The sequence below is a fragment of the Athene cunicularia genome (genome assembly GCF_003259725.1).
Source record: "Athene cunicularia isolate RWA chromosome 2 unlocalized genomic scaffold, athCun1 chr2_part1, whole genome shotgun sequence".
NCBI classification, from domain to species: domain Eukaryota; kingdom Metazoa; phylum Chordata; class Aves; order Strigiformes; family Strigidae; genus Athene; species Athene cunicularia.
In genome coordinates, this window is record NW_020799095.1 from 114341318 (window position 1) to 114364926 (window position 23609).

At 38.4% G+C, this 23609-nt stretch overlaps 1 protein-coding gene across 4 annotated transcripts in view; it reads left to right on the top strand.

Annotated features, from left to right (window-relative positions):
- CHD7 (chromodomain helicase DNA binding protein 7) overlaps positions 1-23609 on the top strand; it is a 90600-nt gene that overhangs the window by 14206 nt on the left and 52785 nt on the right. For all 4 annotated transcript variants that reach the window (XM_026841356.1, XM_026841357.1, XM_026841355.1 and 1 more), the window contains exon 2: positions 16981-17402. In XM_026841356.1, the coding sequence (XP_026697157.1) occupies positions 16981-17402 (422 nt within the window). The remainder of the gene's footprint in view (positions 1-16980; positions 17403-23609) is intronic.

Consider the following 23609-nt stretch of genomic DNA (forward strand, 5'->3'; position numbering starts at 1 on the left):
GGCTGTGAAACACCGGTTGCCCAGAGAGGTGGTAGATGCCTCATCCCTGGAAACATTCAAGGTCAGGTTGGATGGGGCTGTGAGACACCTGATCTAGTTGAAGATGTCCCTGCTTATTGCAGGATGTTGGACTAGATGAGCTTTAAAGGTCCATTCCAACCCAAACCATTCTATGATCTCTTCAGGGGGGAGTTCCAATGGTGAGTTCTGTGTTGGCTGATCAAAATGGTATATTCTCACCTCACCTGGAAGTAATGGATTGTACAGGACCACCTTTTTTTTGCAAATGACATGGAAAGACTGAAGAGAACATGTACTAAAAATGTTTTTATTTGCCTTTGGATTTGAAGGGAACTGGGCATAACAGCCTTTCTGTGGAGCTGCAAATCTTGTAATGGAAAGTGACAGCATGAAACCACAGATACCTGAGCTGTTTGCCAGGTTAGTTTAGTAAGCCATCTAGAAAAAGACGGCTTTAACCTGTGATACGTACTCTCCATGTCTGTTAACTTCTTCCATCAGAGAACCTTGGGGTAATTTGAGTCAGTGGGAGTATGCTGTCAGGGCAGGCAAACGCAATCAGTTTCCATTTCACAGGGTGGAAATGGGCAACTGGGTAATGCACCTGGGATTACGCAGGTAGCCACAAACCTCCTCCCTCTTCTTTGCCTGCTGCCCTGGGCAGGCTCCTGCCATGGCTGCCTAGTGCTCCCTGGGTGCCTGCCTCAGGAGCCCTCCCTTGGGAACAGTTAATACTGCTTGTTCCTCAACTCCTGCACGCTTTCTCAAATGCCAACTTGACTTCTCCTGTGCATTTGTATGTCCTCAAAAGGGCAAAAAGCCTTTGGATGTAGTCTTGTGTTCTGCTTTGTCTTTTAAGTATATCCAAAATAATCACTGCAGCTTCAGAAACTAACTTTTTGCATTTAAAGGACTTACACTACCTATGTCTAATGGGATAATGAAAAATTCTCATGCAGAACTGTGAGGACTAATAAATAAAAGGATTATTAGCTGTGCACATGAAAATACCTATCTTACCTCAGTCCTAGAAAACCACCAATTTATTTTTGCAAGTCAAAAACGTAGAATTATTGAAATCTTGATCAGTGTATTTTCCTTTTAACTGGGGAACATGTTCTGTGAGTTGTAGATGCTTGTATTAATAAGTAAATCAAAGAAAACATTGTGGAGGGCAAAACATATATTAGTATATAAGAAAACCTGGGCTGCAAGTAGTTGAAGTATGGTCTGCAGGTTGCCTTGCTCTTTCAGTGATGAACTGCTTAAGTCTGATATACTTACTAGAAGATGTAAAAGATAAAAGCTCTTGTTCCTCTCTATCTCTTCTAAGTGTCTCTACGCCAACTTGTACAAACTTAACCCAAAACAAATCACTCTTGTAAACCACCTAATTGCCTTAATGAGTGGAGATGGGAGAAGGGGTTTACACTGTATTTAACTGGTCTGGAGAGCTGTCAGAACAGGCCAGGAGCTTCTGGTCTGGGAGCTCTGGGTTAATTTCTATGGAAAACAATTGGGGTTTTTCTGAGGGAAGAATTTGTTCTACTTTAATTTATCAGCACTGATTCAGATCTCTTGTATTAGGGATGTTGTGAGTAGGAAGCTCTTGAGGAAGAACAAGTTTTCCAACACATTAGGAAGAAGTGAAATTCTCTGGGGAGCCTTTTTAGTTGCAGTATTCCTGTTGCAAGTTAAGACACATGCTCAGCAATTAGATACCAGCATCTCCTGCACTAAAGCACTCCTTACAAGTATATCACTAAAACTTAAATAATGTAACTGTGTAAATGAACAACTGCTGACCAGTACTTTCATAAACTGCTTCTACTTTTGTCAAATCTCTGTCATCTAGTACCTAAAACTAAAAATGACTTCTGCATTCTTGTGGGAATATTGTCCAAACCAAGGATTAGAAAAGCTATTGCAAAAGGACACTGGAACTTTGTCTCTTTATTTAAAAAGTAACCCTTTCTGTTTTAAACAGGTGTTGCATTTTGTATGACATTCATGATATGAACAAAGATAACTTCTAGTCAAAGATGTTATAAGTACAAGCATTTGCAATCACAGAGGTTTTTCTTTGGAGTGTCAGAGTAGTCACATTCATAGTTATGACAATTTGAGGATGCAAGAGAACTAGGGCTTATAAAAGAGGTAATACTTGGGGTTCTGACTATATCAGCTAGTGTAATTATAAAAGCTTTTTTAGTACCCAACCTCTTTTTTCATGTTTGAAGGTAAAACTTCTTCAACCAGAAGCTTGTCTTACCAGCCCTGTTACTCTGCTTAATAGAGGTTTCCTTCCCCTAGAAAGTTAAGCATAAATGGTTAAGCATATTTAATTAATTTCTGAACTAATAAGTTCAGTATTTGTCATCTTCCAGATTACGTTTGTTAAAGTACATTCATTTTTTTTATCTAAGCAAGATTTTGCTGTTGTTTTTTTCTGTCACCTGTCATTCGGAGCAAAGTACTTGTAAAGATTGTCTGGGCCATTGAGTTGAGCCTTGAGCTGTCACTTGTAGCATCTTATGAACTACCTTTCTTAACCTTATCAAACTTCAGTTTAAAGAGCACTTGGCTTTTGCTCCCAGTACTACTTTTTTGAATTCTTACCCAAATCAGATTACTCTGAATGTTGGAACAGGCATCTGACTTACTATCCTGAATTTATTAGTCACTGGTTTTATACCAAATTTGCTCTGGTGCCAATTTTACCCATCTTAATTCTTTTTATTTCCTGTATCGGGATCTGCCGATATTTCCATAAATAGCAATCTATCTAAAGTTTAAGTTAAATTCCCTTTAGACTTTTCATTCAAGATAACTTATACCTGTGTCTGAGGTCTCATTGTTTGTTGATGTGGTTGATCAGAATTTTGTACAATATTGTATTGTGGCACAAGTACTTTCCTGGGTTTAATAGGAGCCATCTTGAGAGGCACTTCAACATTTTAATTTTCTTTTCCTCATTGTACATAGCACCAGTTGTTTACAGACATCGTATGTTCAAGTACAAAATATTTCAGTCTTCAGCTACACAGTCTTACCTTGTTTTATGTAAACATAAATGAATACCAAAAATCAGTGATAATAACATAGTACAAAAATTACAAGTACCGAAGCATTTCAAGTTTAGAAATGCGTATGAAATACTAGTTAAATCTGTAAGGACTTTACACTCATGGTCTTAATTTCTTTGATAGTGTTTTGAAGTTGAGGTGTCCACAAATTTCCAATCATCTAATTTAAAAGTAGGATTCTGAGTAAGTGCAAGCTGCTCTACTGTTGCACTAGCAGCTGAGACTATTCAGCTGTGTAATGCTTAAAGGACACCTTCCTTTGCAATAACATTTAAAAATACTAATTCCTCTTAGTCATCTGCAATCCTCTTCCCACAGCTTGAGCTCAGGGCTATAATGGAACCTATTATAGACAAAAGGTCTATGACTCAGCCATTGAGCCATGCAAACTCTTGGCTTCTTTAATTGGTACCATTAAATCTTTAGTAGTTTTTCTCTCATAAAATAGGTATCGTTGGTGTAAAATACATCACTGCTGAAGATATATTGTACCTTTTACCCTTTGATTTCCCTGAGTTGATCAACTATAGGTGTTTAAAGGCTGGTTAATTGGAGAGACTTTTATGGAATTACTGCTTTTCCCTAACTGTTTAGTAGTGTATCTGAAACAAAATGTAGGCAAGCCATCGCACAGGTTGATATGTTTTCAGGTTATTTTCCTCTTCTGTTTAGAGACCGGAGAGGGAAAAGAAAAACGTGCCTTTCTATCATCTTTTGATTTCTCTTCATAGAACTTCTTTAACCTGAGGACTGGGTATCTTCTACATGACAGGATGGAAAACGTTGATCTTGAGTATGTAACCAGGGAAGAATCTGCATGATTTAGCTGATTATTTTTTTTCTGTTGTATGTTGATCTCCTTTTTTTTTTTTTTTTTAAATTTATTTATTGGAAAGTGAACATAGAAACAGCTGTGATTTGGGAAGGGGCTCAGACATCAGTAAGGGAAATCTGAAAAACATTGGAAGCTAAATGTTTGAATACATAGGTATATATTTGTAAGTATCTATGTATGTAAGAAAAAAACAGTAGATTTTAACTCTTCTTTTGTTGCCTTGCCACATATTAAGTATGTGACATCTTAGAGCTTTTAAGTATTTATACTGGTGTAAGCATCAAGGCTTCTGAAAGGGGTGTGAGGAGGACATCCAGAAAACTAATTGTTTGTTACCATCTGCAGATGCCTGTCTTGTTTGTATCTATGGTTAGCAAGAAGTCTTTGGTTGTTATGTTTCTATATACTTTATCTGTTGAAAGTAAGAGTCAAGAAACAACAAAGTAAGTTATAGAAAATGTGAAACTATCTAATTGAATATACATTTTAAGTGATTGTGTTTACAGAATGATAGCAAGCTGCAAAGCTGGAAGTTAAAGATCTGAAGTAGGACTGTTGCTACACGTTCCTTGTACCTATGAAACAGGATGTAATATGTGTATGCAAACATGTTTTCTCTGTTCCTTTTCTTCTACCTGCAGAAGATTTTCTGTGATAGAAGCAGCTGTTTAATTTGTTCATTTTTATTAATTGAGATATGTCCTGATGATTTATTTACTGTATATTATCCAGTAAACCCAGTCTTGAATATCACTGAATCTCATGAAACAGACTGGTTCTTCCTGCAAACACTGCCTCTCTTCATATCTTGATAAAGAACTAATAGCTAAGTGAGCGCTTTTTTTTATGGTAATTTTAATCATAACACAGAAAAACCTCAACAACCACTAATTCATTCATCTTCTAAACTCTCCTACAATGTGTATTCTCCATTTTACATATGAGGAAACCAGAACAGAGGGACAGGTAGTTGCCTGAGGCATGAGTGATAGACATGGGATTTGGGGCTTGGTAGTGTGCATTATGCTGGGCTGCATTGCTCTAAATGCTGAAGCCAGTAGGTACCCTCTTTCAGTCATGCCTGGGCACTTCTCAAGAAGAGGTCCTTCTCCGGAGATCCATGTTAGAAATAAATGAGTATGTAATTTAAAAAAACAAAACCAAAACAAAACAAAACAACAACAACAAACAAAAACAACAACAAAAAAACACACCAAAACTTCTGGAAACAAAGAGAAAAGTATCGCAGTAAGTTTGGGCTGGTGGGAAAAAGGACAGTAAATTACCTTGCCTGACATTCACTGTTTTCATCACAGACCATTTCCTTGCCATCTTTCTTATTCTGTACTTAAGTTTTCAAGGTATCATGAGTCTTCAGTATAATATCTTGGTCATTCAGATCTGATTTAATCTAGGAGTCTCATCCATCCTGTATGCTGAATGAGGCAGCAATTCTGGAAGTAACTAGGGAGGAGTCACCCTAGATGTTGGAGATATTACTGTAAAAAATTCAGTACTAGGAAGTAGAATTTGTTTCATAAATGATGCTAACGACATTTATTCTTTGATTTTGAGTATTTGAAATACTTAATAATTTAGACTGTCATGTTTATAATAGTTTTTCTTAGTGTTACAGTGAACTTCAAATACTATTTTTCCAAGAGAACATTTTGTGTTTACTATTTCACTTGCAGGGTGACTCATTTGTCAGCATCTGAAGAAAGCTTTTAAGTTTCTGCTGGACAAGAACAGTTTAATGTTGGATAAAAATGAGTTAGAAAAGTCACTCCATCTTATTAGGCACAGTTTAAAATAGAAATAAAAGTGGTAATGAGATTTTTGGAGTTTTCTTTTTCTCTTGTGATGTGGAACTTCTTTGTGACTGAGGGAATGGCATTTAGAATGTCAAAATGTTAACTTCTAAATAATTTTAAATTGTGAATATCCTCGTAATAAGTGTGCTCACCTGGACTGTGAGATTGAAACAGCAACGAATAAAACACTTTGAGATTTGGAATAGTCATAAATAATAGAGATAGGATGACTTGAGCTACTGTGAATATCACATTATGATATCAGAAAACATTTAACAAATATGGCCTTTTGGGGGAAATTGGCACAAGGCCCTTTTAATCAGAATAAGCAAACTTAAAGATGAAAATAATATTTATTTTTTTTTAAGTTGGTTTAGACTGGTTTAACTTTCATTGCCTTAGTGGTGCCTTATGTATTTTACACAATTAGAAGTCCATGGGATCAGAGAATTCTATATGGTTTTTAAAATTTGTAGCAAAAAAGCCTTGACTACAAGTTGTAGTTTAAAAAATAAAAGGTACCAGCTCAAGTGATGGATCAGAAAGATTTCATCTTTTGATTGTGGATACAGTCTAACTTCACCTTGCAGAGGCAGGAGGTGTCAAGGGAAGAAAGTGTTGTATTATTTGACTAGTGGGGTTTGTTGCAAGTTATCAAGATAAAATATTGATGAACTAAAAGTTCGTCAGCTCCAAACTGAGACCAAAGTGTAGTATTTATGCTGGTAGTGTTTCCTCTAATGCTTTAAGATTATTTTTCTTAATCTGGTATGCTCTATCTGCAAGATATCCTGGTGAAATTGAAAAATATCTTGCTGCAAAACATGGAAGAATTCAGAATTTTTTTATTATTTAATAAATATAGGGATGGTATTGTGGAAGTACTGTGGGACTTCTTTCTAGGGATAGGAATAAGAACTCAGGGATTCAGGTCCTTTGTCACATCTGTTGAAATCTTAAACATCTAAGGCCATTGTGCTTTTCTTGAGCTATTAGAATGTGATACATGCTCTTTTTTCATGAGGGCTTTACAGATAGGAGAAGTGGTAAAGGCTCTCTATGAATTGCATCTTCTTTTCACCAGCCTCATAATCTGATGAATGTTTGTTATTAAACTGTCTGTTGATATATTTTTGCTATGTGATCTGTTGATATGATCTTAAACATGTGTGTTTAGCAAGTCTAGAATCTGTTGGAGGGGAACTCCTAAAACAAAATTGCTGGGGTTTTGTTTTCCTAGGTATATAAGGAAGGGATTAGGAAAGTGGTAGAGAAGTTATATGCTACCTAAAGACTTTGTGTTGGAACAAACACTGTATGCTAATAAATGCAGTTGCCTTTTTGGTTTGCTGGTGGTTGCTATATTTTACTGTTTTATGAATGTATGAAGTAAAGCCCTTTGATTGCTGCCCTCATTCACTTCTACAAGAGGGCTTGGTGGGCAGCTGAGATCCCCAGCCTGCTTCCTGAGAGCCAGCTTTCCCCAGAGGTGGGCTAGACCCGCTGAGGAACCTTGCATTAGAGTGCCATCAGAAAGGGGTGAGAGGCTGTCCCAGGCCAGGACAGGTGTGTGTGGCAAAACACAATGTGGCTTACCACAAGAAGGCCAACAGAACTGGCTTTGACTAGTGTCTTTCTAAGGCTTCTTAAGGCTGGTGGGAAGAGACTGTAAGATAACCAAGCCCAGAAGAAAGGACATGATGCATATACAGAAGTGTGGCACATAGTCATAGACATGAAGTGTATAAAGCTGAGTTTGAGGACTTTCTGGCACAGGCATGATGTAAAAATACATACACAGTGGTGCCAGATAAACAGACTAGGGCAATACACACTTATATCCGTGCTGCTCCTCTCTGTGCTCATCTCTGCTCCTAGTGTACTTCCTTACAGTCTTTATTGCAGTTTGGTCCTTTTGATTCATTGCTGGAAAGCATTTTGCGTTGTCTTTACAAGCAATGGACTAGGGCTCACAGGATGTCTGTCAAACAGGTGGTATTTCTGAAATTTGTATTTACTTGATCCTTAGGCGCTGCAGAGCAGGCAAGAGAAATACAAATTTTCTGTCCTGCTAGTCAGCTTCATCTAGTTAATAAAAAAGAAGCCAAACATGCTGCTTTTCTTTCTGTTGTTCTTTCCTTAGATTAAAGTGCACTTTATTTGATGTAAAGCATCATCATAAAGCGTACTTTGTCTGAATTCAGATAAAGCATACTTTATTAGAGGCTTTGCAAATCAAAAAGGTATCACTTCTGAATTTAGTTATACACCTTACATTTTTAGGGTTATTAATAGTATGTATCTTTTATGTAAATATGTAAGAGATATATGTGTCCTATTACCTTCCACCTAATATTTTTTACATATATAGCCTGTTAAGTTTTACTGTTAACTCTTTGGGGGGTTAAAGGGAGGGGAGGGGGGCAAAGTACCAGAATAGAAATGCTTTTGCTGTTGTGGTGTGTAATGTTTTTGCTGTTACTGCTGCTTGCAACAGTGAAAGCACAGATAGAACTTTTTTTAGTTGTCTGTGGTCAGAAGAAACAGCGCTTGTACTACATATGCTGGTCTTTGATTTTTCTCCTTAGTCGTAAACCTGATGCCGTTTACTCTGTGTCACTGTGATTAAATTTGATAATGGTAGAGAAACATCGATAGAAGTAGATGTGAGCTGATTAAGGTCCCTCTTAAAATAGTTCTCTGAGTGACTTTAAGTCTAATGTAGAAAACCAAAATTTTAGGGGACGTTTATCGATTGAATTACTATGGGGAGGCTGTAAGCACTAATACACCAAGTCAGTCAGGACTGTTTTGTTGGTTTTACTTTTTCTGGGTAGGGGACAGGGTATTAAGTGGAAACCATAGTTGGTACCAGAGCGTCATAACCGTTGGTGATGACAACACAGTGTGATGTAGGCACGGGTTACCCTTCAGAGAGGATGGGTCTCTATGTATTTGACATTCAGTAACTGAGTGGAGTGAATTCTGCTGGTGGAGGGAGGAGACTGCGTGTGCAGGGTAGTATGTTTCCACTCTTCCCTCAGGACCTTGGATTTCAAAGAGTGGCTGTGAAATGTACCCGAGAGAGGGTGGATGTTCACATTTTACTATTTCAGACAAACTGCTTCACTTTCACAGTGGAGCCGAAGGGCTGTGAGGAATGTGGAAGCAAGCACAAGAGCAATACTCAACCTGTGTATATGCTGAAATGTTGTTACTCTTTATAAGGCTTATGTATTTAATAGAAGTTTCAGTATTACTGTTTTGGTTGAATATGTGAAAGTGTTTCCTGCCCTACTCCCCCTGTCATGGAGAAGTTGAAGTATTGTACTAGGACCTCTGGAAACTATTTCATCCTGACATGTTCTTACTTTACCGCATGACTTTCTTGCCTGGAGATACACAGCAACTACTTTGCTTTAGAGAAGCTGGAAAAGACTGGTGGTAAACTTTGTTGGATATTCTATAATCCAAGGAATTCTCTAGTAAGCACTGAGTATCTTGATAGCTGTGCTTGGGCGTAACTTCATAAAGAAAATATCCACATTTTTAAATATAAGTTCTACATGGCAGAAGTGTTAAGAAAAAGATGCTTATGGGCCATTTTACAGTAGGACAGTTGCTGGTCTGCCTGTCATTTCCTCACCTGTAGTGTAGACTGCATAGTATAAACTCTGCAAAACTTTTGTGGTAAAAGTCATGCTGGCGTTTCTGGCATGTCTACTGATTGATAATGGAGTGCACACAGAAGTGAGGTTTCCTTTGACTGTGGCTGTGCAGGGAAGGCAGACTTGAGGTAGATTGTCAACACGAGCAATACGGGTTCTGCCAGTAGATTTTGGTACCTCATTGACTCTCCCTTTCTATGTGTCTCTATAACTAGAGCTAGTGAAAACCTGCCAAAGTTGGGAGTCCTTGGCCAGTCTACGTGGTGATGAAGGAGAGTGGAGTCTGGCTGCTGTTGTGTAATATTTAGGACCTGCCCTGATTGCATTAGGAGCAATCTTACACTGTTCTCTAAACCAGTATATATTACGAAGTAATCTGTAGCAAAATAAGTATTAATAAAATGTTTGTCTTGTGGACCATTGAATCAGCAGTTATATATAATTCATGTGGTAGCTATTGCTGTTTCTTATATGGAAGGCTAGTTTGGAGCATACATGCTTCATTATCCTAGGGATGGCAGTTGTCTGAGATTGATCAACACTGATGTCGATTTTGATCGATGGACAGCAACCTAAGAGTTCTCTTACAGCAGAAGTTTTAGTTGGTTTTGAGCTGTGAACAAACTATATCAGCACTCATTGCACTGGCTGACATTCCATAGCTTTAGTAATAATCCCTCACTTTATATGAGCACGAAACAGTGTTGCTACGTATGATTACTGTAAAATGGGATGTTTGCTTTTTAGATGGTCACCTTAGTATCATACATATTTTGTAGTCTGTGTTACTTCACAGACTACATGACCAGAAAATAATTCTAATACTGTAGCTGTGCTGAGACTTAATTAAGGAACTCTATATTTTGTATTGCATGTTACTATTCTTCCACATACAGTAACTGGGTGATATTTTCAGCTGCACCAAATCAGCGACGAGTGTACTTCTGCAGTGGTGGCTGAGGTCATTAAGATTAGTTTTAATCACTTCCACTCCACTCTTAGGACGCTGCTGGCATCAAAATTCCAGTTGGGTTTGATTCAGTTTTTCTGAAAACTTTGGATCAGCAAGTTTTAACTTTTTAATAGTTGCACCTGTTTTTTAAAGATGGTCTCCGTGAATAGTAACAGAGCAGGAAGACAGGTAGATAAGAAACAAAATGGTATTGCAGCAGCACTTTACTAAAACATGAACTTTTTTCACGCAAAGTGATTTTTAATTGTCAAGTTATGTCTCTCTAGGAAGGTATTAATAGAACTTTTGTTTTCCATACATTTTGATCTGTGTTTTGTAGAAGTATGACAAGAGATTTAGTAAATAGCAAGATTCCTGTCAAGTCTATTTGCAAAATAGATTTATTTCTATTTGCGAAATAGGTTTATTTCTATTTCTGGTGTGATTTGCCTTTGTTACAGAGAAAACCACTGACAACACTTGGATTATAAATGCAAGTTGTCACTTTGGAACTGCAATTTTTTTAGAGGGGTTTCTGAAGTACTGAGATAGTAGTTGTTTCTAAACAGCATGATATTGCCCAAAATATTTCAAGGTAGTACTAAGTATTTTCATATAGTAAAGTAAACAAAACCCATATATATCTTCAATTCAAAGTAGTAGTTCCACAGAAAAGGGGTCACCCACAATAAAGGAGAAGAAACCAATTGGTAAAACAGATATTTTGGAAAAAAACATGGGTGTGAGCGTAGTCTTGAGGATGTTTCTGGACTTCAGCTGCTATAGGAAAAAATACTGTACAACTGCACTGTTGTTGAACGTAGGTACTGGTATTTGGTTGCGGTTTTGGAGGTGGTGTTGATTACTGTTTGCTCTGGAGTTTTTACTGATAATGCGAGCTTTGCAGATGAACAGTGTCTGAACAAGTATGACGCATGCTTCAGATGGAGGGAGCACCAAGACAGGCCTAATGCTGAAAGTATTGATGGGGCAAGTTAAGAATAGCAGGGACAAAGCAATGTCATGATTGAGACACTGAGCAATGAGACATGATACGGAAACTTTACAAATGGTTTGTTTGGAGGATAGTCAAGATGAGTAGTTTGTTCTACATAATCCGGAGGGATGATTAATCCTTTCATTAACCTTTGAAAGGAAGAACCGTGGAGCAATTTCTGCATGTGGTGGCTTTTAACGCCTTGGGGGGACTGTGCTGTCGGGAAGAAACAGTGATCTCTGTGTCACTAGGTAGAGATGCTTCCAGAAGTGGTGCTGTAGTCTGTCTTCTGTTTTAACAAGAACTTTCTTTGGTCACCAGTTGCTGTTTTAAATTTTCGGAGGTGAAGGTGATAATTTAAGAGGACTACAGTTGTTGCAAATGAGAATATTCAGTAATGATTGACTTATCATAAAGTTATCCATTGTATAGATATATTGGAGATGCTTTTATTTTGGAGCCAGTGGGAACTGACTGAGCACTTACTCTGCTATTACACAACTTAGTTAATAAACCAAAGTTCAAGAAAATTAAGTGTCATTACAGTAGATCTTTTTGAAAATGTGGAAAAGACTAGGGAGTCTGGAAATACCAGTGAGGGAAATGAAAGTAGGCCTAGTAAAAAGCTGCTTTGTCGTTGTTGTTTGTTTGGTGCTGATGTTTAAATTTCACAAAGTTAACTGAGACATGTCGCATACTTTGCTGCTCTTGCTTTATACTTCTTAAAGCTCAATATTGGCTCAAGTTGCTGCTCTGCTAGGGAAGTGACACTCAGCTACTTTCAGTGCTTAAATACAGTTGATTGTGGTTCCAATCCTTGTTCAAGAAACAGAAAGATTCTCCTCCTTAACCTCCCTCTCTGCCACTAACCCTTACTGGATTAATCCTGCATCCTGTTCATCTTGCTACTTTACATATCAGGCCTGGTTTGAGACTTTTATCTGTGCTTTGGGCTGCAGAGAATGAGCTTAGCTCTAAATGTGTAAGCCACTGTGAAACACAGGCAGCTTCATTTTTAATTTTTAAAATTTTTGTGATACATATGTGGAAGTTTACAGCAAAGATTGAATTCCAGACAAGTGAGATTTTTACACTCCAGAAACAAATTTCCTGAAGTAGTGTTTTCATTTATTATTTGCTTTGAATATTGTTAGCTTTTACTGATAATGGAAAAGCATATTATTGTCCTGGGTAACCTGTTGAGCTGCAAATTATTTTAACTCCTCAGAGTTCCTGAAGAATCTGTTTTGCTCTAATTAGCTGCAATCTTTAGGAGTGTCCTGCATTGTGATATTGCATGTTAATAGCATTGATTAACTGTCAGGCATGGGAATTGATGAGGAAGTGTCCATTGTAAAATTAAATGGTATTACTGAAGGCTGTACCATGCTGCTGGTTAGGGAGGTGACTAGCCCAGTAGTCGGTGGTAGGAGTATTAATGTGAGCTCCAGGTTTTTTCGCATGATTAAAACAGGCCATCTGTTCTTTGTTAAATGTTTACAAAAACAGCTTTTCTCTAAAAGATTTAAAGAGATGTGGGTCTGGTAAACACACCAATATTTTTGAGCACCTTTTTCACCTTATTTCAAATAATACCAAAAATAATTCTGCTGCAATATCAAATAGGACGAATATCTATTTGTGTTTAATCTTCATTGCTTTCTTTCCTGTGGAAGATTAAATTCTGTACCAACATACTAAATTATGGCATTGTTATTACTAAAAGCAGCAGAAGTGATTTCTGTGAAGTATGCGGATAAATTTTTCAATCTTTTGGCAAAAACTTGTAATATACATTTTTAATTTTGTAAATGGAAAATGGGTTTCTTTCATTAGAAATTGTGACCCTGTAACTAGAGTTAATCCTTTGTAGATGTAAAGAAGTAGAACTATTTGAAATAATTCCCTTGTGGTAGGCTTAATCTAATATTTACTAGTGAAAGCCTGTTCTTCCTTTTCTCCCTTCTTAAGAAAGAGCAGACCACTGGTTTGGGGTAAGAAAATGCATCTTTCAAGCTGCTTCCAATCTCTTATTCTCACTAGATTTGTGCTGCTCCTACACAGCTTCACACTAGGGAGCAATGTGGGGTTGTCAGTTAAGGATAAACCATTTTAGCATATTGCAAAACTGTAGGCACAGGCTTCCTAGAAATATAAAGTTAATCACACCCATTTCTTTGAAAGAGTGCTACAATTTAAAAGATTGTGTGTGATTGAAATAACAAAATGTGCCAATCTGTAAAGGGGGAAGTGGCAAAAATAATGTGTTTTCAAGTAAGAGGAAATATAACTGAAGCCTAATTAGGGGAGAGTTTTCTTTTTTTAAGCTTAATGTTTTGGGGATTGTGAATGTTATGAAACAAAGCCAGAGTATTTTAATTTGTATGCCTGGTAATGCATGGAACTTGGTCCTGTAAATAAAACGCAGTAAGTTGTTTTATTTTTTGTGTTTGTTTCATGCATAATGTTTTAAGTCTAATTTATAGTCTAAGTTACTTTAGAGCATGTGAATGACTCTTGTGGATAAGCTTTTTGAGGTAGTAAGAATCTGAATTTTCATAAGATGACATCTTCCAGAGGGAGTTACTGAGTACTACGGTGTGGCAGCAATCTGCCATTCTCAGTGCTTTACTTTCTGTCCAGACCTTACATTAAAGCTACAAATGTCAAATCACGAAGGGCTGACATTGCTGTTGCGGAGACTTGGAAGGCTGTCTACCTTACATTCAGATTTGCTTATGACTGTGCTGAAAGTAGTTGTTCAGACTTCTAAAACAAACAAGCAAACAAACCAGCCAGCCCACGAGTCTTAAAAAGGAGACAAGGATTCATTTTTTGAATTAGATTAAGAAGGTAATACTCAAGCATGTATAAAACTTAATATTGATTGGAGTGACACGGTCATATCACTAATGAAGGTGCAACCTTGAAAATTTTATAGAATTAAATTTACATGGCATTACTGGATTTCTTACAGTTTTTAGTATTGGTTGGCTTGACTGTTTCACATGTTTAAGAGGAAGAAAAAATAAACTACCAGTTCTGATATGTTCTAGAAAGTTGTGTCATACATAAGCTTTTAGATAGTTGTAAAAGTCTCTCTTAATATGGCAAACAAATACTGTAGTGCCAAACACAAGGTAGAAATAATGGGAAGAAAAACTTAGCTTATGTTAGACACAGCAAGTGAACAGTATTTAAAAAGAGAACCGAGTGTCATGATGAACAGCTAGGTGAAGACATTGATGAAACTTGCACCTGAGGTCTCTGAAAAACATAGGATGCATGAGATATGAAATGGCAGGTAATACAGAAATATATTGACTACCTTGGGAAAATGTAGGTTAGAAGTACTTCTCAATACCTATGGATAAGAAATACTTAAAGGTGATCTGTGTAATACTCCTGTCTTTTCCTACATAAAAATAAGTGTTAGACTGTACAAGTACATAATGGTCTGAGGTATAGAGAAGAGTTTTTGTTCGACATCAAGAACAAATCTGAGAAGACGTTCAATTCAGTTAACCAAATTCAAAACCAATTAGATTTTAAAATATCTGTTTTGTGTAATGTGTAATTGGACTGCAGAATTTGTTGGCAACACTTGACTTCCTGGGATCAGTGTTTTCTATACAGATACCCAGTCTTCCTGAACTTCCCAGCATGAAGATATGTAACCATTATGGTGACACAGATTTCTACAAGAGGTGTTGGTTCATGCTTCAGGATGCCTAACACAAGGTTGCCTTGAGGTGGGGCTGATTGATGTGGTCATAATACATCAGGTTTGCATTAGAGCTGAGTTTTCACTGCAACTAAGACCCTGTTGCACTAAGAAGTATCTTCATAAACAGGTGGAAGACAGAAACATACAGAAGTCACCCTGGAAGTTCTTGGTTAGGCCAAGTAGACCCACATCTTCAGGCCTTCCCTCTTGTCCTTGGAGCCTCTTCCATGAACTGTAGTGTCTAGCTTGTAACCAGTCAAACTTCTCCCAAAAAGCAATAAAGTGTTGTCATCTTCTTGACAGCCTTGCTTCTTCTGTTTCTTGGGTAGCTTCTGAGTATGTGAGTGTATTCTCAGGGCACAGTGTTTTTTTGCTGCTGTGAAGAATGCTGAAAATAGTTAGGACTGCACTAGTTCAGTTTGTTTACATGCAGAAAACTATATTAATATATTTGGAAAAATACACATGTGTTCACGTGCTCTTGTAATGATATTAAGAATTTTATTTCCTAAGTGCATTGGGTTTTTTTAGATCCAGGTGGCTAAAGTATATGTCTTGTGTAGGCCCATCAGCTCTTCTTATGCTCAGGGGTTGGGTCTGTAGTCATTTGTTTGCATGCCTGCCACTCCTAGGTAAGTGCAGTTTGAATAAAAAGTGGAGAAAAGGAAGCATGAGTAACATTACAGACAGTTACACAGGCACTGCTTTTCCTAGAAGTAATATTCTATTTTTTTATAAACCTTTCTTCTCCCCAGTTCAATGGATTGAACATCTCAAACGGCTAGACTTTGTGACCATGGCTAATGGGGAAGGAACTCTTCCACCTAGAGTCATCCCAACTTCATTTTTAGGGAAGAGAAACAGAAAGAGTGTGGGGAAAATGATCTCACTGTATATGCATTTGCAAGAAAAGCATCATTACGGTGTCATGCTATTACTTTTCTTGAATCCTACATCTATAACCATAGGCAGGCAGTGAGGAGAAGCAGGTTAGAGCTTTGGTATGCTGCAGTGTCATTGGTAGAGCGTCGACATTTTTTCATTGCAGACTTGTGGATCTTTGTGTAGAACAGAACCATTAAGAGGAAAAGATTTGCAAATATATCCAATATGTTTAGTCCAGGCACGTGACATTTGTGTAATTACACATAGGTTTTCACCTACTTTGGTGTAAACCTGATATGCTATACATACTTTGAAACAGGATGGTTTTGCAGGTTCACAAACACTTAAGGTAGTTTATCCAATCTGCAGCAGGAACAAATCTGTTTCAATTACAAGTAAGGAGCTGTGGATCTTTGACATAAAATGTAACATTCTGTTACATTTTAAAGTGGCTTAATCCTTCACCTGCTGGTGGAAATACCTCCTGTTACAGCTGAATCAGTGTAAATTGTCTTGATTAGTATTTTATAAATCTATCCAGTGAATATACTTTATTCTCCTTTGCATGTCTAGAAACAAACTTATAACAGTTTTTTTTCCCAGAGGACAAATTCTAGTGCAGCTGAATAATTTGTAACAGTTATTCATCCTGCTAACAACTATTTTGAAATAACAAATATTTTTAAATATCTGCAATAACAGTTGCTTTGCTTTTTCACCTAAACGTTGAAGATTGTACTATTTTCTGTACTTCCACTTCATATGCAAGCTTTAGAATAATTTTGCCCTTGCTCTACGAAGAATTTCTGGTTATTTTGATACTGTTTTAATGGCAGAAAGCTTTGGGTTTTACTGTTTTACTGTACAATATTTCAGATATGTTACTAAGTTAATCTTCTTAGTATTTTTTCCCTCTAACCTCTTGCTCCAAAAGAGCAAAGTTTTAGAAATCAAAGTTGCAAATCTACAATTTTATTTCTGTTTGTCTCTCTCAGCATTCTCCATCGGAACCCTTTTTAGAGAAACCAGTGCCGGATATGACTCAGGTTAGTGGACCGAATACCCAGCTAGTGAAAAGTGATGATTATCTGCCATCAATTGAGCCGCAGCCACAGCAAAAGAAAAAGAAAAAGAAAAACAATCACATTGCTGCAGAAGGTCCCAGTAAAGGTTTTGGTAAGGAAGACTTTCCTGGGGGACTTGATAGCCAGAATCTAAGCAGAAACTCAGTGGATTGCTCCCAAGAAGAGAAGAAGAAAAAGAAAAAGCCCAAGGCAAAAAAAGAACCGAAGGATCCTAAAGAACCCAAGGAAAAGAAGGAACCCAAGACCCCCAAAGTCCCTAAGACCCCTAAAGAGCCAAAGGAAAAGAAAGCAAAAAATACCACGCCAAAACCCAAGACCAGCAAAAAGGCTAGGTAAGTCAGAAAACTTCTATATGTGATCAGAGAAAAACTGTGTGTTTGTGGGATTACTAGAGCATCTATGCTAAATGGTGTGGGTGGAGAGGAAATCTTGTTTTGTCATTTGCCTTCTACCATCTACAACATCATGTTTTTGAGGAACTTAGGCACATTTCTCTTGTTTGGCTTTCCTGTTTATGGCTTCACATTTTTTTAAAACAAGCTTTAAAGGCAGAAGGCTAATTTTTCTTTTCAAGGCATAAAAGTCTCTGGATGTGTTAAGATTTCAAAGCTAATTCTTTCTCTTCTTTTCTCATCTGTCCTCATGTGTGTTTCATGTATTAAGAAACTAAATTGCTTCAACATTAATGTAGGTTTGACCAAATCCAGAGATGAAGGCTTAGAGAAGAAAGGATTGACGACGTTTTTCTCTAAATACAGTAGTAAGTTAGGTACTTAGCATTGTTAGAAGTTGTACCGCCCTTACGGACACTCTTTTATTCTGACACAACCCATGGGCTGTAAGCGCTGCTGTTAAAAAGGCCTTTTTATATGGATATTGATGTATCCTCACTGTAGGGATTATATTCATTTTGCTGTTTCATGTAAAGACAATTTTCCTAGCAGAAAATCTTTTTGGATAGACCAGATGCTTCAACACTCTTTCTTAACTGTTTTCACTCAGCATCATGTCCCTTTATCAGGATAGACTTAAAATGCTAGATACTAGTATGAGAAAGAACAAACTGCCATTAGATGTGAGTAAATACATCATAGATAATAACACGGATTCTTTCCTTACCCCTTAACCCCCTAAACACCATCATTATAAATGTTTTCTTGAAAGAAAACTGAGAGGAAAAAGACATTAAAGCTTTTTTTTTTTTTTTTTTTTTTTTTTTTTTTTCCATTTGTACCTAGAATTTCTTACAACTGTTCTGAATTTGTTCCAAACATCTGAATCTGTTTTTCAAGATGTGGCTAGCGTTATAAAATACAACTTCCAGATGGAAGCACAGCCAGACCTGGTTAATCCAAATCAGTTTGCAAAATCCATTTGTATTAGGGTTTAAAAATTGTAGTTAATGAATCAGCTTTGCATATATTCTACAAGACTGACTATTGGTTGTGTTTGATACAGCTATATGGCTAAATAAGGCATGGACAGTAAGATGTTACCTGTTCTTTGAGCAAGGAGGAGAAGTTTCTGGATTAGTAGCGACAGTGTTTCCTGAAGAATTTGTAAGAACTGGCTTGTAAAATCAAATGTCCTGAACAGGTTATATTAACTGTTCAGTAAATGACAGCTGATCAGCCTGTCCCTATTGCAGAAGTTACATTGGCTGTGTTCCAGACTGTCTTAAGGATGGGGTCTACATACATAGCAATTCACAGCTTAGAAAAACTCTTTTAAGTTGTATATCTCTCGGTATGTGTTCGTGAAACTAAATTACTGTAACAGCTAAGATGACCTTTTTTTGTTCCATTTCCCTATACTCTACTCATATGTTTAAAGGCTGAACCGACCATATTGCATGGTATTAGAGCATGTCTCAGTGATTTTTGCCACCAAGAAGTAAAAAAGCTTCTTCTGCAGGACTTCTCAATTAGTGCAGTTTTACAAGGTCTTGACTACAATGAAGCTTTGTTTATTAAGCAATGGTTGGAAGGAATCTGCCTCAAAAACACGCATGGGTTCTTGTGGCTGTGCTGGATATTGGACCTCAGAGCTGGTCTTGTCCCATCCACTCATCCTATTATCTCTGTGTGTGTCTTCTCTAAATCTTGAGACATGCCATGCAGTGTTTCTTTTGAAGAAACAAATCCCTGCTTCCTTAGTTGTATTTGTAGGAGAGTCTTTGTTGTCTTTCCTGTGTAACACTTGTCCCTAGGTGGCTAGATGACTCACAGTATTCTACTAAGTACTAAGCCCTGTTGTTTTACCTGTGAGAGAAATGTGATTGGAGCGGTATTAAGAGCATTTGCTGTTCCTTATGCTTACTCAGGGGTGTGGAGAAAGTCCTACTTTTCCCGTAATGGGCTTGAGTCTCTGTTACCAAATGCTCTCTTGAAAACAAGGTTGTTCTCATTTTGTGGTCTGTTTCAGTATCAAACTTCTCTGAAGAACTCTGAAACTGTATTGGGATGCTGTGCTGCCAAAGATTTTTTTTTTAAACCGGTGAAAGAAATTTGCTTATTTTGGCAATATCACAGACTGGGGAACCTGTCCAGTGACAGATCACTAAATCAAGTTTTTAAATAAATGAATAGTCCAAACCTTTAATCATCTGAGCCACAGTATTTTAGCAGCACTAACCACAGAAAGGAAGTACGACAGTAGCTGGGATGAGTGAGATTAATGCAAGTTTATACAGATTATGGATGATTATGTAGAAGTAAAGTATTTTGATAAAGTTAGTACCTGGCATATGTTTACTACTACTACTTATATTGCTCGGTATTTTGCTTCTAAGCATTGAAAGTAGCAGTGTGATTTTTTTAGATTTCAAAATGTGGTGTAGAACTATTGGTTTTCATTCTTGAATAAGATGATCAGTTTTAATAGAAGAGTTTTGCAGTCCTGTAAAATTCAGGAAAATTAAGTCAAGACACAGGAAATGTATTTATTGAAGAGCAACGGTTCTTTGGATAGAGCATAAAATGTCCTTGATAATTAATTTTGACACAGGCTCTAGTAGAGTATACACAGATAAAAAACTCTAGTATTTTAAGTATTTTACGAATTTTGTAATTTAATATAGCTCATAATTTAACCCTGTTATTTCAGTCCCAGTTTTGAACTAACACTATAATCCTTTTATTAAACAACAGAACCCCCAGAAACTTTATCCTTCACATCTCTTCTATCTTTGGTGTAAATTGTGACAAAATGAGCAGCCTGCCTCACAGAAATGCATCTTCATGGTCAGATTGGAGAATGGAGGAAACTGATTAATTTCCTGCTTGTTTGAATTGCATGTCCCATGGCATCTTAAAAAGACGACACCCAGATGGACTGCTAGTATGCTATACTACGTATTTGGTGATTTTTTGAAAGAAAGATCACACATTAATACTGTACTATTACACTGTAATGGATATTGGCCCAATCCTGCCAATACAGAAGGACAAATACAGTGGTGGCTGGAAAAAAGCATTTGCAAAACAACTCTATTGTGGATCAAACTAGTCGGGTTTGAAAGCAAATTGTAGATATACCTAGGATCACAAATGAAGGATTTTCACTAAATCATGCAGGTTAATGTTATGTTAATGATATGAAGCCAGCTTCAGGCACACGTAAAGCAGGCAGATTTTTTCCAAAAGTGGATGGACAGGGAAAGGCAAGTAGTCCTACTGAATTGCAAAGTCATGGCTCACATGTCTGTTCCCCCTGTGCCTGTCCCTGGAGGAGATGTGGACCACCTGTTTGAGGAGATCATGCTGCAGCACAGCTGATATCTCTCCCGCTGCTTCCTATGAAACCCTAGAGAGTGGCCACCGATTACAGTGGAAGAAGCAGTAACTATTTGCGGGGGCCAAATGGCAGCTCTTTGCAGGAGCTTGTTCCTCCTCCGATCTCCTCAGAGCAGTGTGCTGTGCTGTGCTTTGCAGGGCTGCTCTTATCTGCCTTGTCCTCTCTCTGTGGCAGGGGAAACTCTTTGTCCTTCCCACACATAGAGCAGCAGCCTGGGGTGCAGGGTAGGGTGAGTGGGTTTCTGCTCGTGAGGGGAGTGTTAAGTGTGAGTACAGCTACCTCTTTTAGAGGGAGGTTGAGACGGCCGTTTTTGGCGCACAGATAGGCTGTTTGTTGTATCGGAAAGGGGATGGCTCCTGGCCGCAGGAAGAGGCTGCTGCAGTGGAGCAGTGCGGGCAGCAGGACGCAGCACCCTGGGGAGCTGGAGGACAGGAAGAGAGGTCCTGAGGCAGTGGTGGTAGTTTCCACTCCCAAGCTCAGATCATCCTGAGCAAGGCAGGAAGGGGCTGCCTGTGGGAGAGAACAGGAAATCGTGCGAGATTTCCATGCACGCGTCCACTGAGGCAGTTCCTGGTCACACCTGTCCTCATCTCCCTTCTGAACCAGCCCAGCTGCCAGATATTTACCTTTGCCTTTGCTGCAGGCAGGCCTCATGGGCTTTGCTGTTACCAAAGCGTACTTAATTTGGCTGAGTTTTCAGGCTGGAAAAAACCTTGTTGTCCTATTGTTTTTCCTACTTTTGTGACCTATAAAAAATGTTTTTTTAAAAAAAAAAACATCAGGTTTTGATTACATGAGGAGCTTAAAAAAATAATTGTTCTTCCCAGTAAGACAGTACAGAAAGTTTCACAGCTCTAGAGGATGAGATTTTTCTTTTTATGGTTTTGATGCTCCACAGTGGATGTGTAACATTTCTCTAAGCCAGGTTCCAGTCATGACTTTGTCACAGAACAACATTCCCAAACAGTAGAGTAGGGATCAGTAACCCATCTGACTTATTTTAAATGTTTACAGAAATAAGCATCATCCAAATCCTGATAGCCATCATAAATTACACTAATAAACAGATCTGTCAGATACCCAGATGAGGTGAGGTAGGTGCACAATGTAAACATAGGGGCTAATTACTTCCCCTCTTAATCCTGCGAAACATGTCGTGCTTTTGGGGGTGTTTTTGAGCCAGATGGTTTGGCCCTGTAAGTTCCTGGAGTTTGACCTAGCTCTGTAGGTGGTTGCCTGACTGACACAAAACGCTTTGTCAAAGTTTGGATATTTGTTCTCAAATTGTAATTCAAGCTTTCGTTTCAGTTGTCCTACTTACCGTTTTCCTCTCCAGCCCATTTTCCTTCATCTTGTTCGCTTGTCTGACCTTCTTCAGGTTGTCATCTTACTGATCCCCTTTGGTCAGTGTGCTATGCACGCCTCAGGGATAAGAAGATGAAACCAGAAAGTAGTATTGGACAGCTAGATTGTAAGACATCTAATCTGAAATGTTTCTGTTTGTATCATTTGAATAGAAGGACTACCTTTACCTGACAGTTTTAAAATATTTCCATGTTTCATGTGAGGCAAATACCACTTTGGTTTCTCCCAGATTTCTAGTGCTTGTTTTGGGACTGGATACTATCTTGTCTTTAGTGGGACTTGGCTAAATTTTGATTTCATATATGTGTGAAAAGAAATACGGGACTTTTCTAAATGTGCATATTACAGTTTGCCTCCCTTGTTGCCCAATTTGGAAAGTACTATCAGATGCGCATGCAGGGTTAAGCACTGACGCACAGACCCTAATGGTAATGGCAAAGTCTCTGAGAACAGGTTTTTACCTGCCTGTACTTACATGTGGAAAGGTAATTCTGGTCCAGGCTAACACCGTTCCAGAGTGGTTTGAGTATGGTCTGCTGGAAAGTGGAAGGGCTGAGTCAGAAGCAGGTACATTTTAATTGTTGGAAACAAATCACACTGGCTTTGTGGGAAGATGGAGAGGGATAACAGTTGCTGACAGTCTGAGGAAGCTGATGCTTCCACCGGCCAGGGGAAGCTCCTGGGTGCAGGATGCACTGCAGTGCGTCGCCTCGCTCAAGGGGATGGTGCTGTTGTTCTCTGGTTTATTTGTACTTCACCTTCCTTTCTTTCCTTGAAAGAAGCTGTAGCTGTGTATTTAAAAAGAGCAATTCTCCTACTGAATTTAGAACTTAAAATTCCTGGTGGAGCTGCGCACGGGCTTTGTTCTCCCCAAGTTGGTGGCTCTTCCCTGTGTCTGTTTTTAACTGGCCTGGCAAGGGGGGAGATTTGGAACTGTGTCCGGATTGCTTCGACCGCATCTCTGTTACCGAGAGTGACTCGGTACGCCAAGGCACGGCTCAGGGGTATATATAGGTCATGAAATACACTTAGCTCAGAGTCCCTGTGCTACGAGCTGGGGAAAGGTCTGATGGAGGCTAGAAAGAAACCCTTGTCGGGGTGGACCTGCCGCCAGCGCTGGAGTCGCTGGCAGGGTCTTTGTCTGGGTCTTGCCGGGCAGCCAGCCCTGGGGAGCGCAGCGGCAGCCGCTGTGCCGGGGCCGGCAGGCCCTCGTTAGCGCTTCCCAGCCTTTCAGCAAATTGATATTTTATCAAACCTAGGCCACGCTATTCTTCCCGACTTTAAGCCTGTTATTCATAGGCGGCAGTGCACCCGGGGCACGGTAACGACTACTGAACTTAATTGTACGCCTCGCTCTGATTTATGGGGGTCAGGGGCGA